At 46.8% G+C, this 14,754-nt stretch overlaps 1 protein-coding gene across 2 annotated transcripts in view; it reads right to left on the minus strand.

The window, feature by feature from the left end:
- Positions 1 to 723: 723 nt before the first annotated feature.
- Positions 724 to 14,754, minus strand: part of ZCCHC8 (zinc finger CCHC-type containing 8) — a 309,991-nt gene continuing 295,960 nt past the window's right edge. The window contains exon 14 of one of the 2 annotated variants that reach the window (XM_078667571.1): positions 724 to 2,714. In XM_078667571.1, coding sequence (XP_078523697.1) covers positions 1,876 to 2,714 — 839 coding nt within the window. In that variant the 3' untranslated portion in view covers positions 724 to 1,875. The remainder of the gene's footprint in view (positions 2,715 to 14,754) is intronic. The other variant, XM_078667572.1, reaches the window with a different exon arrangement.

The following is a 14,754-nucleotide window of genomic DNA, read 5'->3' on the forward strand; positions in this document are numbered from 1 at the left end:
GTCAGTTTTTTGTACGAATTTTAATACGAATACAATGATATGGTTTGTAGAAAGATGTTGAATTTCCAAAGTAGGTTGGCTCTTGGCTAACATTTGCAGATTGAAAATCATAAACAATTACCTTGAAGAGGGATTTTCAAGATGGTTGTTAGCGCCTGCTGTAAGGATGAATAGCTAAACATGGATGTGTTTTACCTGATACAATAGTGTATTTGCCTGTAAGTCAAGAGTGAAGTCAGTGAATTGTGTTATAAACTAACATGATGGCCAGCGAAAGACTGGTCTCTGGCACATCCTTAATAATAAGGTCATTTTGGGGTAAAAGACTATTTAAGAAAAGGTTGCATGAATGACAAAGGCAGCCTAAATGACAGCTATAAAGACCCATCCCAAACCCCAAAGTTATTACTCTGAAATTCAATTTAGTTATTACTCTGAAATTCAATTGAATCCTTCCAGAGCAGCTTATTTTACAGCATATAAGACAAGTGAAATAGTATTTTCAGTTTAAATCTAACCTCGCAGAAAAAGGCATTCAGATACACTTTCATTAAAAACACAACAAAATGAAGTTTGCGCAACTAAAAACTTCAATAGTGGTTTACTGTAACTTAAATGATATGTAGAGGAAAAATATGAATTGTGTTAATGATCAACAATTCCTGCAACTCAAGCCAGTAAGATGGTTTATGAAAATTTAGCATCAAGCTAATACTATCAACATTATGTTGGAGAAATAATTTTAATACCAATATTCTTTCCTTTCTGAGTAGGTTGTTTTGCACTGCACATTTAATTGATCTTATAAACCGACATCTATCATAATACAAAAGATACTGTACAAAGTAGGTATACAGCAAAAGAGAACTACAACCAATTAATTATGTTTAACTGTAACGGAGCACACAATAAAAAACTTCTTGTACGTTACACTTCTGGAAGTACTATCACCTAAATGTCCATTAGTGCATTTAGACCTTTTCACTAAAGGAAAACATAACAATCTATTCCACTCTTATGACAAGTGAAAGGAATTTGCATAAATATTGCTTCTAATCAAGGCGGTCTTTTTTGTTTGCTGGAAATGTCACCTTTTTATTTAGGTACAATCATCATAGATAGACAAGTATGAACATTGTCCTGTCGTAAACTGGCTCCAACATTTTTAAAAATCATTCATGCGAAAACATTTATTAAACTCCTGTACACAGAATGGATTTTATATATACAGCAAATTTACATGAGGAAGCAGGCAGCACCCTGAAGTGGCTTAAAAAACTGACATAAGTGGATCATTTATATAAAAAAAAAAGAAAAGTATCCTAAATGATAACGGACAATTCCTGAACTGCTGAATTTTAAATTAGATACTTTTACATTTAAAAATGTAACAAATTTAAAACCTTGTTATATTAAAGAAGTCTGTAGTATAGTCCTGAATGTGTAGAAAGAGTAGAACCAATTTACAAACGGATTAAAAAAATAAATACCACTCCAACAGAGGTTCTTGTGTCAAACTTTCTATAAAAATTAAAAAGAAACTAAGTATCCACCTGGGGCTGTATTGCAATGTTTCTCTTTTGAGTTGCCATTTGTATGAGAGTACATGCCAGATCAATAAATCAGTCTATCACCCAAGATCAATTTTGGAGTCCAATTTTGCAAAAGGTCTGTATCTCTTTTCACTAGACTAATGATTCCCATTGAGTGGTTTATTCAGTCTGGGAAAATTGGTATGCAAAACATACAGGACTTGATGGATAGAGGACTTTCCTACTGCAACCACCCTTAATTTTCTTACAAAAAAAGACATAGGCATGTATGCTTCTTTACAGACAGGTCCCATATAACCACAGATTAAAAGCCTAACCATTTCTAAGGGAGATTTTTCATTTTTTGTTGATTTCTTGGCGAGTTCTTAAGAACTTCTCTCAATCGAAGGTAAAGTCCGGTAGATTCTGCCATATTGTCATACTCAAATGGTGTTATACCAACTGCAAAGTTACCCCTGTCAGGAACATTGACATTTGACGATTCTGCATCTGCTGCATCTTCCCCTTGGTCATCCTTCTGTCCATTTTCTGCACAAACTGTTGCTTCAGAACCATTCTCTGCGGCTAGCTCAGATTCTGGATTAGAAGCAGTTTCTTCATCCATTATGCTATGTAAAAATTCCTCTATTTTAGGATTATGTTTAGGAAGTTCAGTTTTGTATACCTGAATGCACACACCAGGAACTTCTTTGACTGCCGTTGTTTCCTCAGATGATGGTCTTCCATCTGGGGCATTGTCCAAATTGCTTCTACCTGGGGAAGATGCAATAGAATTTACAGTGACAGGAGTATCAGCAGGAGCATCAGAATCACTGTTTGTACTCTCAGATTGTTCTAGTGCAGCCCAAATCAAGCGCTGCTGTTCCTCAAGTTCTTCTATAGTTAAGGTATCATCATCCATTTGACTTGCCCTTGGCTGAGATATTAAACTTGGTCGATCATATGCAATAGGAGAGTCAGCAGGAGTCAAAGGTGGAGTGCCTTTGGGAAGAGGTGGAGGAGTGGGAGTTGGTGGGGGGCGAGGAGTAAAGTTAGGAGGAGTGGAAGGAGGTGTTCCTCGTGGTAAAGGTGGAGGAGATGCAATAAATGGAGATCCAGGAGGCAGCGGTGGCTGAAACCGAAAGCCTCCACAGGACTGAGAAGTATGAGGCCCCTCCACATCTAAAATTTAGGAGAATGGTATTAATAACGTAAGATATTATTCATTATTACCAATACCTTCAAGCAATTTCCTCAACAGTGAATATAAAATACTGCAACCATTTAACAAGTTTGAAGTTGAGCCTGTTGATGGATTTTATTCACAGCAACAGAATTGATGGCTCAATCTTAGGTACCATTTCTTTAACCTCAGACAGCATGTCCATCCATTTTTAAACTAAGTTCTGCGGGCCTTAAGTGCCATTCCAATTTATTGCAAACACTGACACCACATTAAGGGATATGTATATTTAGCTGAACACAAAAAAAGCATGTATACCTGCATTCAGGACACATTACAGCCAGCTGACTAAAATATTCAGAGCCTGGGGTACAAGTGGAGTTTGTGGTTGTTAAGCCTGCAATTCCCAAAACAACATCTGCAGATACAAAAGGGCTTATTACCATGTAAATAAGCCCTTTTCACAAGCTGGAAAATGTCTTCCCAAGTCATAAAGGAACTTTTGCAACTTTCCGAATCCCAAATAGGAGTGTGGATAAAACTGGGGTCCTCTCTAATTTTTGAGACGTAATGGGATGTACTAATGGTTTGTGGTCACAACTGCAGTTGCAAGCCATTGGTAAGTTACGGACCTTTGAGTTAAGGGAGGTAAATTATTTACAAAGAAGAACCTTCTACTTAGGCAATCATGCACATCCTTGGGGGTGTGGGGGTTGGGGAGGGTGTGAAGAGAACATCTTCCGAGAACATCAACAGGTTTTTACAGCATAAATCATTTTTTAAGGGATATGGGCTGCTTAAAAAGAAATGCTCACATGTTTGGGATTCACTGCAGGAATTAACAGACTGTGGGTGTTCCCCATTACCTGAAAGTATTTGGGGTTCCATCTCCCACTTGTGTACTTACTGATGCATCCTGCCTAGCAGTTCCACAAAGTTACTGTACACCACTAGCAAACAGCCAACTAGAAGCAGAATTTGGTGAAAACTGGTTCATGGTGAGTTCCTTCTGTTTTTTAAATGTACAACATTGCATTCATGCCTGTTTTCCCGAGGACTGTTCTGTTAATCAGTGTGTTGAGCACTTTTTAGTGCCAACTAAATTGCTGTTCGCTCTAAAAAAAATAAATGCATTTTCTGCTGCTATTGCACCAGGGTACCGAGGCTGAAGGGGCCATAAAACATTTGCCCAGCAATAAATTGCACAACTTGAGATTGTGTGCAATTCAGGGCTCTATCAGTATTATATCTTCCCAATTAAAACACAAGTTATTTACCTTCGGTAATGATATATCTGTAAGAGACATTAGTTCGTGATAGATTCCTTAGCTTAGAATTACCCCGAGGCGCCAGACTGGATCCGGAAAGTTTGTCAGCAGTACCCCTGCACGTCAGAAGGTGGCTTTGTGCGATCCGCGTCCGTTGTAGGCATCGTGATCGCCGGGATCACATCGCAGCAGCTACTTAGACGCCGCCCTGATACGCGGACGTCAGACCTGTAAACGACTTTCCATGCCAGGAACGCAGAGCCATGCAAGATACTGACCGGTGCATTGAAACTAGGGCCCTGAAAGGGATGACCTTAACCCTAGAAATCAGTTCGCAGAACGGGGAGGATGGGTGGGGCGGTAAGGAATCTATTTATCACCAAGTAATGTCTCTTACAGATATATCGTTACCGAAGGTAAGTAACTTGTGAATCTGAAAGACATTAGTGATAAGATTCCTTATCGTAGAATAGATACCCCAGCAATACCAACCCCGGTGGTGGGACTGTGAATCAAGATCACACCAGAAAGTCACGGAGAACAGAACGGCCAAAGAAGCAGTCTCTCCGGACTTGGCTGTCAAGGCAATCATGCTTAGTAAAATTGTGCAGCGAGGCCCACGTGGCTGCCTGACAAATGTCTTGCAGGGGGACACCACGTCCCAATGCAGGAGTAGCTGCTGTCGCCCTGGTAGAATGGGCGCATAGCCCCACCAGAGGTTCCTTTCTAGTAACCCTGGGCATAGTTCATGTAGTAGCACTACGCGTAGCTAATCGAAGTGCACTTCGCGAGCTACGAGAACTGCATAGTGCAAAATGCTGTTTGCACTGATTGCACAGTGCCGGATGCTTGCCTGCACTGTGCAATCAGTGCAAACCTCATCTTGCACAGTGCAATCAGTCGTTTTCTGTCGCTAGAGTACATTTCTACTCTAGCAGCAGCTTCCTCAACGCGGACTTGTAGTTTCTCATTGTTATGTTACTGGCCTCTTATATAGCGCATGACTCACCCAGGGGCATTCCAGTGCTTACTTAGGCGAAAACCGGAGAGAGAAATTATGTACCCGAGCTGAAGAGAATTAACATAAGAAGGCCTTAATTAGTTTCCTAAAAACCAGATAGGAGGTGAATTTACGCAAAGCCTCTGGTAAGGATTTGCAATACTTAGGAGCGATATATGAAAAAGCTTTGCCCCCTGAGCGAGTCGCCAAATGCGCGGAATCATCAGCAGTGCCCTTTCATTTGATCTCAGGTTACAGCAGGAGGTCTGCTTACAAAGTTTCTTTTGCAAGTAACCAGGACCTGTTCCGTTGATGGCTTTAAAGGTGAAACAACAGATCTTGAAAAATGACCTCTTTTTCACTGATAGCCAGTGAAGCTCTTTGAGTAAGGGAAGTGATGGAGAGCCTGGGGGATTGTTTAGGACCATCCTTGCTGCCGTGTTTCAGATGACTTTGGAGTTTTGCTACCAGGGTTTCACCCACTTCAGCCAGTAGAGCGTTCCCGTAGTCCAGGCGGCTCACCACCATTGCCTGTACCACCGTTCCGCGATGTTTCACTGGTAGGTATGAAATAATTCTACGGAGTAGTCGAAGACTATAGTAGCAAGAGCTCGTGATGTTTTTGACATTGTCCTTCATAGTCAATTTGTCATCCAATTGTATTCACAAGCTCTTTACTGATGAGGGATTGGGGGCTGTCCCCAACTGGGCAGGCCACCAATCGGCCAAATTAAGATTCTGTGTTCTTCCCAGAAGCATAAGCTTGGTTTTTTCTGGATTAGGTTGGAGGCAGCATTCTGCCACCCAGTTTGAGATGGCCAACATTCCTGCCGAAAAACACCCTCTCCTCATTTAGGTTCGATCCAATAGGGAAGATCAGTTGATTATCGTCCGCGTACAATATAATCTCAAACCCAAAAGGTCTAACGATCTTTGCCAATGGAGCCATGTACACATTAAAGAGAGTGGGGCTCAAGCAAGAGCCCTGCGGGACTCCCTTGTCTAGCAGGAATTTTTGAGACCTAAAAGGGCCCAGCATGACCGTTTGCCCTGTCGGCCAGAAATCTTTTTAGCCATTTCAGAGCGAGGTCCCCACCACCACATTCCCGCAACCTCTCCACAAGCAGTCGATGGGAGACAGTATCGAATGCTGCAGAGAGGTCTAAGAGGATGATTATTGCGGATCCTCCCTCGTCCAGGGTTAGTCTTATTAAATCCAAGACCGCCAATATGGCGGTCTCGGTACTAAAGCCCAGCCGAAAGCCTGACTGCGAGGGGTCCAGGATATTATTAATCTCTAAATAATGGCTCAGTTTTTTATTTATAAGGGTTTCCAGTATCTACCCCAACAAAGGTAGCAGAGATATCAGCCTGTAATTATTCAAGACCTGAGGATCTGCTGTCGATTGCGAGCGGTTGCGAGTAGACGCGACCACTCGAAATGAGAAACCTGACCTCCCCGCGTTGGGAATCTCGCCGGGAGGTTTATCTTCCACGCATGCGATCGGCAACTTGATGTTGCTGATCGCGAACCAGGAAAAAGTCTCACCATGATGTCCTTTTGCTCGCTCTCGCCAACTTGTTGTTGAGGTCCCGAACAAGCAAAAAATTACCGCTACGCGTGTTTGCACTGTGCTACGTGCAATTCGCGTAGTGCAAAGTAGCGCAAACTACGCAGCCGTAGCGCTTCGCCCAGGGTGTCTTTTTAGCCAGAGAACAAATGGCTTTTATACTCAAGACGACCCAGCGGGAGATAGTCCTCTTGTATACAGCCTGGCCTTTCTTGGGGCCTACATAGCAAACAAAGAGCTGGTCATTCACCCGGAACTGTTGTGTGCGATTCAGGTAAAAAGAGAGCGCATGTTTTGTGTCCAGATGGTGGAGCCTCTCTTCCTCTCTGGAAGGGTGCAGAGGCGGAAAGAAAGTGGGCAGAGTGATAGTTTGCCCGATGTAGAATGCAGTTACAACCGTGTCTGGATGAACAGACAGAAAAGGAGGTTTACAGGAAAGAGCCTGGAGCTCACTCACGTGCCTAGCAGAGGTGATGGCAACCAGGAAAGCAGTCTTCAAAGTCAATAAACGAAGAGGACAGTTGTGAAGCAGCTCAAAAGGAGCGCACATCAAATAAGTAAGAACCAGGTTCAAGTCCAACTGTGGCATTACACATGGAATAGGAGGGAAAAGGTGAGCAATGCCTTTGAGAAATCTACTAACGACAGGGGACTTGAAAAGAGAGGGCTGATCAGGGAGACTGAGAAAAGCCGAAATTGCTGAAAGGTAGCCCTTAATATTGCCCAGAGCAGAGTCCTGCCGGGCCAAAACAAGAAGGAACAAACGGACTTCTGTAAGAGGAGCAGAAAGGGGATCTACAGACTTTGCTGTGCACCATTCCACACATTTGTTCCACCTGCAGTCATATACCGATTTAGTGGAGGGACGCCTGGCTGCCAGAATGATATCACAGACTTCAGGAGGCAAGTCAAATGGAATCAACGGTCACCGCTCAATCTAAACGCAAAGAGGTGGAGGCTGGTCAGGTTTGGGTGGAGGATCGTCCCCTGCTGCCTCAACAGAAGGTCCTCCCGAAGAGGCAGTCGGATTGGGGGATCCGCACTCATACTGAGTAGCTCAGGATACCAAACTCTTCGAGCCCAGTCCGGGGCCACAAGAATGACTTTGGCCCGTTCGCGCCTGATCTTCTTCAGCACTCTGGGTAGAAGTGGTATAGGCAGAAAGGTGTACAACAGACCGCAACTCCACTCGTGACGAAAAGCGTTGCTGAGCAAGTGCCGCCTTGGAAATTCCAACGCGCAGAACAGCTGACATTGAATGTACTCTTCGGTGGCAAATAGATCTAACCAAGTCTCTCCCCTCTGTTGAAAGAAACCCTGCGCCACCTCCGAGTGAAGTCACCATTCATGATCCATCATGCACCTGCGTCTGAGTTCGTCCGCCCTGGCATTCAAAGAACCTGCCAAGTGTTGAACCACCAAGGAAATGCCTTGATGTTCCAGCCATGTCCAGAGACGCAGAGCCTCCTGACATGGGGTCCACAACCCCACCCACCTTGCTTGTTGCAGTACCACATGGCGGTGGTGTTGTCTGTGAACACCTGCACTACCTTACCTTTGAGGCGGGGAAGGAATGCCTTAAGTGCAAGTAGGATCGCCTGGAGCTCCAGAAGGTTGATATGGAGCCTGGACTCCGCCAGAGATCAGATGTCTGATCTCTGCCTCTCCCATGTGGCCGCCCCATCCCAGGAGGGACGCATCTATCACCACTGTGCGCTCCAGCTGGGGAAGGGAGAGGGATCTACCGTTGATCCAATGCTGGTTCGTGACCCACCACTGCAATTGTTGTGCAGTGCCCTCCAAGATCTGGACATAGTCGGACAGGTTCCTCTGATGCTGCACCCACTGGAATTTCAGGTCCCAATGCAGAGCCCGCATATGCCATCTGGTACGATTGATCAGCAGGTTGCAGGAGGCCATGAGGCCCAGAAGCCTCAAGCTCATCTTGACCGAAACCCAGGACAAGGGCTGAAAAATCAGAATCATTGCCCAAATGTCCCAGACTCCCTGCTCGGGAGGATAGACCCGAAACTGCGCTGTGTCGAGAACCGCTCCAATGAAGAGGAGTTTCTGAGAGGGGATCATGTGTGACCTCGGCACGTTGATGGGGAACCCCAGCAAATGCAGAAGGTCGGGCGTAGTCTAGAGGTGGGAATCGACTGCCTGGGGCGAGCACGGCCTCAACAACCAGTCGTCGAGATAGGCAAGACTGAAACCCCTGATCTGCGCAGATGAGTTGCGACCACCGCCATCCCTTTCGTGAACACCCGAGGGGCGCTGGTAAGGCCAAAAAGGAGCACAGTCAACTGAAAGTGCTCATGGCCTATGATGAACCGAAGGTAACGCAGGTGGGCTGGCAAGATGGGGATATGAAAATAAGAGTCCTGCTAGTCCAACGCTACCATCCAGTCTTGCGGGTCTAGGGCAGACAAGACCTGAGCAAGTGTGAGCATCTTGAACTTCTTCCAGAGGAAGCGATTGACGTTCCGAAGGTCTAAGATAGGACGCAGTCCTTTGTCCTTCTTGGGCACCAGAAAGTAGTGGGAGTAACAACCACGACCTACTTCTGGTGTCAGAACGCGCTCGATGGCACACTTGGCCAAGAGGACCTCAACTTCTAGCTGGAGAAGTGCCAAGTGATCCCCACACATGCGGTGGTACTGAAGTGGCTGGAGGGGTGGTCTCGAAGGGGAGGGAGTAGCCTCTTGACAATCTGTAAAACCCACCTGTCCGTAGTGATGGTGCACCATTGGGGGAGGTGATGGCAAATCCTGCCACCACTGGCTTGTGGTGGACCTGAAACACCGGACTAGGAAGGTTTGGAGGCAGTGGTGGCAGGGGAGGTGGTGGATTGACCCGCTCGCTGGCCCTGTGACCCACCTCGGCGGGTCTCATGTCCGCGGTGGCGCTGAGACTGCCGCTGTGCATGCCTGTGGCTTTGAAATGAACATGTTTGGGCGCATCTTCCTTGGCCACGAAAGGAGCGAAAAGTAGATGCCGAAGGAGTGTGCATGCCCGAAAGGCCCAAGGAATTAGCCGTAGCCCGCGAGTCCATACAGCGCTCCAACGCACTATCTGCCTAGTCGCCAATAAGGCGAGTGCCATCAAAAGGCATGTCCATCAGAGTGTACTGGACATCCCCTGAAAAGCCAGCGGGTCCTCAGCCAGCGGGACGGCGTAGCGCCACTCTCGTGGAGATTGCTCTGCCCAGCGATTCGGCGGTGTCAATGCCACAACGAATCGTGAACTTGGCTGCATCTCTCCCCTTAGCAACAGCTTGGGAGAGCACCGTCCGGGCGTCCTCTGGACACTGAGGCAGCACCGGCGCCACCGTATCCCACACAGAGTGGGAATAATGGCTCAAGAGGCATGCAGTGTTCATAGTCCGCAGCTCTGAACTGGCAGAAGAGAAAATCCTCTTCCCAAACTGCTCCAGTTTCTTGGATTCCCTGTCCGGAGGAGCAGGAGGGAATGCGCTTGGGGACACAGAGGTTTGGACAACCAAGCTCTCAAGGGTAGGGTGTTGGAAGAGGAAAATGGGGTCGCCCGGGGCCAGGAGATGACGTCTGGCCATGTTCCTATCCACAGGAGCCCCTGTGTTGGGCCTGGACCAGGTGCCCCAAAGGACGTCTGAAAGTGCATCATTAAAGGGCAGCAGCGGCTCCGCAGAGGAAGCCGCCAGCCAAAGCACTTCTGTCAGGAGGTTAGTCCTGACTGCCACAGTATGGAGCTAGAGGTGGAGAACCTTTGCTGCCCTACGCAACACCACTAAATAAGTACCACCCTCCTCCGTAGCCACGGTAGAAGGAGACAGTGCGCTAGGTTCTGGTGAGAAATCCAGAACACCGGCATCCCCCAAATCCTCTGCCCAGCCCGGGTATAACTGGCATTGGGCTGCGAGAGGGTCTGCAGACCCCTCCCAGTCCTACCCGTCCTCCATTACCTGCTAGGCAGGTGGGAAAGATGGAGGAGGATGAGATTGGGATAAAAATTCCTCATCGGCGTCGGAATCTGCATCGATCGACAGTCTCCATGTTGGGGTGGAAGCCAGGGACGACATTGGCCGGGGAGCTGGCAGACGCCAGTGGCGGTGCCATAGACGTCGGTGGAGGTTGTACAAGGTCAACCTACATAGGCTGGGATCTATGCATGGAGCCATGGGGGTCTCGCGGTGCCGTGGCCAGAGCCGTCGACGATGTCTGGGCCATAGCCGACGAAGGGCGAGGACCCCCAGTCTGACACATGGGGCCCAAAGGCGCGCCGGTGGGGCCCGATGGGCCACAGAGGCGGGCCATGGCTGACAACTCCTGCAGCTGGGCCGGAGTTGCAGACGAACCCGGGAAGGGCGGGTAGGCCGACGGCAACTGCGTAGGCTCTGTCGGAGCCGTGGGGGAGGCACCACCCGCACCCTGAGCTGTGTTGCGAGACAGGCTAGGGGAAGGCGAAAAGCGACGTCACTTCTTCGACTTCTTTTGCTTTGTCTTACCTGATCCTGAGTGCGAAGACACATAAGGTAAACAAGTTACTGCACCTCGGTAATGCTCTTTCCTTTCCATGAGAATGCCCCAATGAGCCAGACAAAAGCCTTAATAGTTTTTCAAGCAATTCCTGCACGTTCCGGTACATGGCTTGATGTGACTCAGTCCTACCCCTGTGCGCCGACGAACAAGTTATTTACCTTCAGCTTTTTCTGGTAGACAAAAAGATTTCGACCCTTAAATATTCCCCAGGCGTCAGACTGGATCCGGAAAATCTTCATCAGTAGCTCTTCGCAACAGTAGGTGGCGTTGTTTGGCTCCGTGTCATCTACATCAAAAGTGATGTTTCAGTGCCTATAAAAGGCACTACCATTAATTCAACCAAACAAACTATTCTAACTTAGTGGGCTGCACACAGGAGAGCTACACAGTTTTTTGGAGAGCTACCAGTAGCACATGAGCTACTCATTGGAGAAGCCAGGTCTAGAGAGATCTTTTGGGTAAAGAGCAGAGTTCACATAGTAGGGGAGGATTGGTGAGGAATCTGCAGTTAGATAGAGTCTCTACCAGAAAACACGTTACTGAAGGTAAGCAACTTGTTCTTCTGCTAGAGACTTTTGATTGCAGATTCTTGACTGTAGAATAGATATCCAAAAAGTCCTGGAGGACCAAATGAAAAAATGCACATCAAGACAAACCTGACTCCAAGCAGTAGTGCTTCGTAAACACGTTAAGGTAGATCAGTGCAGCTTAGCAAATGCCCACGACAGGTACCCTGCACACTAACGAAGTAGTGGTAGCTTTGGCCCTGGTGGAGGGAGTCTGCAAGCCCTCAAAGGGTTACTTCTTCACCAGCGCCTGGCAGATTTTAATGCAATGTACTGCATAGCCTTGCCTTTCTTCACTCAGTGAACAAAACAAAGGGAAGATTGTTCACACGGTGTTCTTTGGTGTGATCAACATAGAATGATCAAGCTCTTTTAGAGTCCAAACGATCGAGTCTCTCCTCTTCCCTGGATGGATGTGGTGTAGCATAGAACGCAGTCCGAGTAATGCTCTGGCCAATGTGAAAAAGGGCGACCACTGGCAGAAGGAGAGAGACTCTTGTCTGGAAAGAAAGCCGTTCGTCTATGGAGGTTGGACCAACAGAGCCTGAAGCTCACTGACCCTCCCGGCCAATGATATGGCCACCCGGAACATTGGCTTCATAGCCAAGGGGTTCAGAGAGAGAACACATGAGAAAAGTAAGGACCAAATTAAAGTCCTATTAGGCATCACAAAAGGAATAGTTCGGAACAAATGCTGCAAAGCTTTCAAAAGGTTGACTTAAACAAGTAGGGTTGAACCAGCAGCTGCAGGAAAGCCGAAATGGATGACAAATTAACTTTAACAGTGCCCTGAGCAAGATCATGCCAGGCTAAAGGAGTAACAAACCAAAAAAAGTTCTGCAAGAGGTGCAGAAAGCGGACCGCATGGGGCGAGCAATACCGAGCCACAAACTTCTCCCAACAGCAACCATAGACCGTTTTAGTGGAAGGACACCTGGCTGCCAAGATGACATCACAAACTTCAGGAGGAAGACTGAAAACGCTCAACTGTGGAAGCTCAATCACCACATATGAAGGTGGAGCATGCACAGGTTCGGGTAAAGGACCCTGCTCTGTTGCTGTGACAGGAGATACTCCCAGAGGGGCAGCCTCATCAGAGGACAGATGTACATGGTTCTGTATACCATACTCTCAGTGCCTAAAGTGGAGACACTAGGATGACTTGAGCCAGGTCGTTCCTGATCTTCTTGAGAACTCTAGGCAGGTTAGGTATCAGCGGTAAGGTGTACAGGAGTCCCAAGTTCCACTCGAGCCTGAACGAGTGAGCCGCTTTGGACAATCCAGTACGCAGAAGAGCCGACACCAAGTTCTCAGTTTTGGCGAATACAATAAACCAAGGTTTTCACCAGTCTCAGCCAGACCTTGCACCACCTCCGGATGTAGACATCGTTCGCAACCTGCGAGGCATCGACAATCGAGTTGATACGCTGTGGTGTTCAGAGCACCCGCCAGGTGTTGTACAACCATTAAAACATCCTGCCATTCCAGTCATTTCCAGAGGCGCAGAGCCTTCCAGTTCAGGGTCCACAACCCAATCCACCCCACCCTGTTTGTTGTAGTATCACATGGCGGTGTGGTCGTCTGAACACCTGAAAAAGCCTTCCTTTAATGGATGGCTTGCAATGCCAAGCAAATAGCTCAACTCCAACACGATGTGTTCTCCGCTGGAGAACAGAATCCTCTGATCTCTACCTCTCCCAGATGGTCATCCCAACTGAGGAGTGATGCATCTGTCACCACTGAGCTCTGGGTGGAGAAGGGACAGAGAAAAAGGTCTGCCGCTGACTCAATTGATACTACTAAGAACAAGGGAAACCCAAAGGAATTATACAATGGACCTTGGGCAGTAATTTATTTTAAGGAACAGTGGTCCCTAGTTTTTTTTAATCAAACAACAATAGATATACACCGAATATCATGAATGTCCTTTGTCCAGCCGGACAGAAATTTAATTATTTTGCAAACAATCGTTTAAAAAGAATAACTCATTAGATCAGTGTAGATACCAAGTGGGCACAAACCGTGAAACGTCGACCTGTAAACACCATATGTACTAAATATTGCTTTAACTAAAATTTACAATGGTGTGTTGAATGTGAATCAAGTCTGTATAATTCAGCACTAGTACAGACCGCCTTGCACGTTTTTTGTAAATACATTTTCTCCTGTTTTGTCTTTAAATTGTTGGTCACTGGTTGTGCCCACTTGGTATCTACACTGATCTAATGAGTTATTCTTTGTAAACGATTTTTTGCAAAATAATTAAAATTCTGTCCGGCTGGACAAAGGACATTCATGATATTCGGTGTATGTCTATTGCTGACTCAATTGAGGCTCATCAGCCACCATTGCAGATCTTTTGCAGTTTCCTCCAATTTCTGGACCAGGTCAGAAAGATTCCCCTGATGATGAGCCTTCAGGACGTCAGGTCCCACTACTGAGTCTGCATATGCCATCGGGCGTGTTGTACCAACAGGATGCAGGAGACCATGTGACCCAGCAGCTTCTGTCAGTCTCACCGAAATCCAGGCCAGAAGCCGAATCATCAGAATCATTGCCATGCTATCCCAGACTTCCCGCTCCGGAGCATAGGCAGAGAATCCCACTCTGTCCAGATTATCTAAAATGAGAGTGTCAGAGGGAGTAAGTGTGACATCGACATGCTGATATTGAACCTGAGTGAATGCAGATTTGCCATAGTTTGCCAACACGAGCATCTTGAATTTCCATTGCATGTGTGCCATGCCGACAACCAATTGCCCTGGCATTGGTCAGCCAACTCTCTAGCTGGGTGCACTATACCAGTGGTGAGGGTACATGTGCATGAGCACTGTACCCCTACAGTGTCCAGACCAATTGTTAGACATTGTAGGCACAGTAATGCCTTTAAGAGTATATGGTGCTGGGAGTTTTTTATTACGAACTCCGCAGTACCATAATGGCTTTACTGAAAACTGGGCAATTTGGTATCAAACTTCTCAGCACATTAAACCCACACTGATGACCGTGTGGGATTTAATAAAAAATTTACTCAGAGGGCATCTCTAAGATGCCCCCTGAAAAATAATCAGCCTCTGATGGGTTCCTTGACTGATAAGCACCAGCCTGCCACCA

This window comes from Lissotriton helveticus, chromosome 11, assembly GCF_964261635.1.
Source record: "Lissotriton helveticus chromosome 11, aLisHel1.1, whole genome shotgun sequence".
Classification (NCBI taxonomy): Eukaryota; Metazoa; Chordata; class Amphibia; order Caudata; family Salamandridae; genus Lissotriton; species Lissotriton helveticus.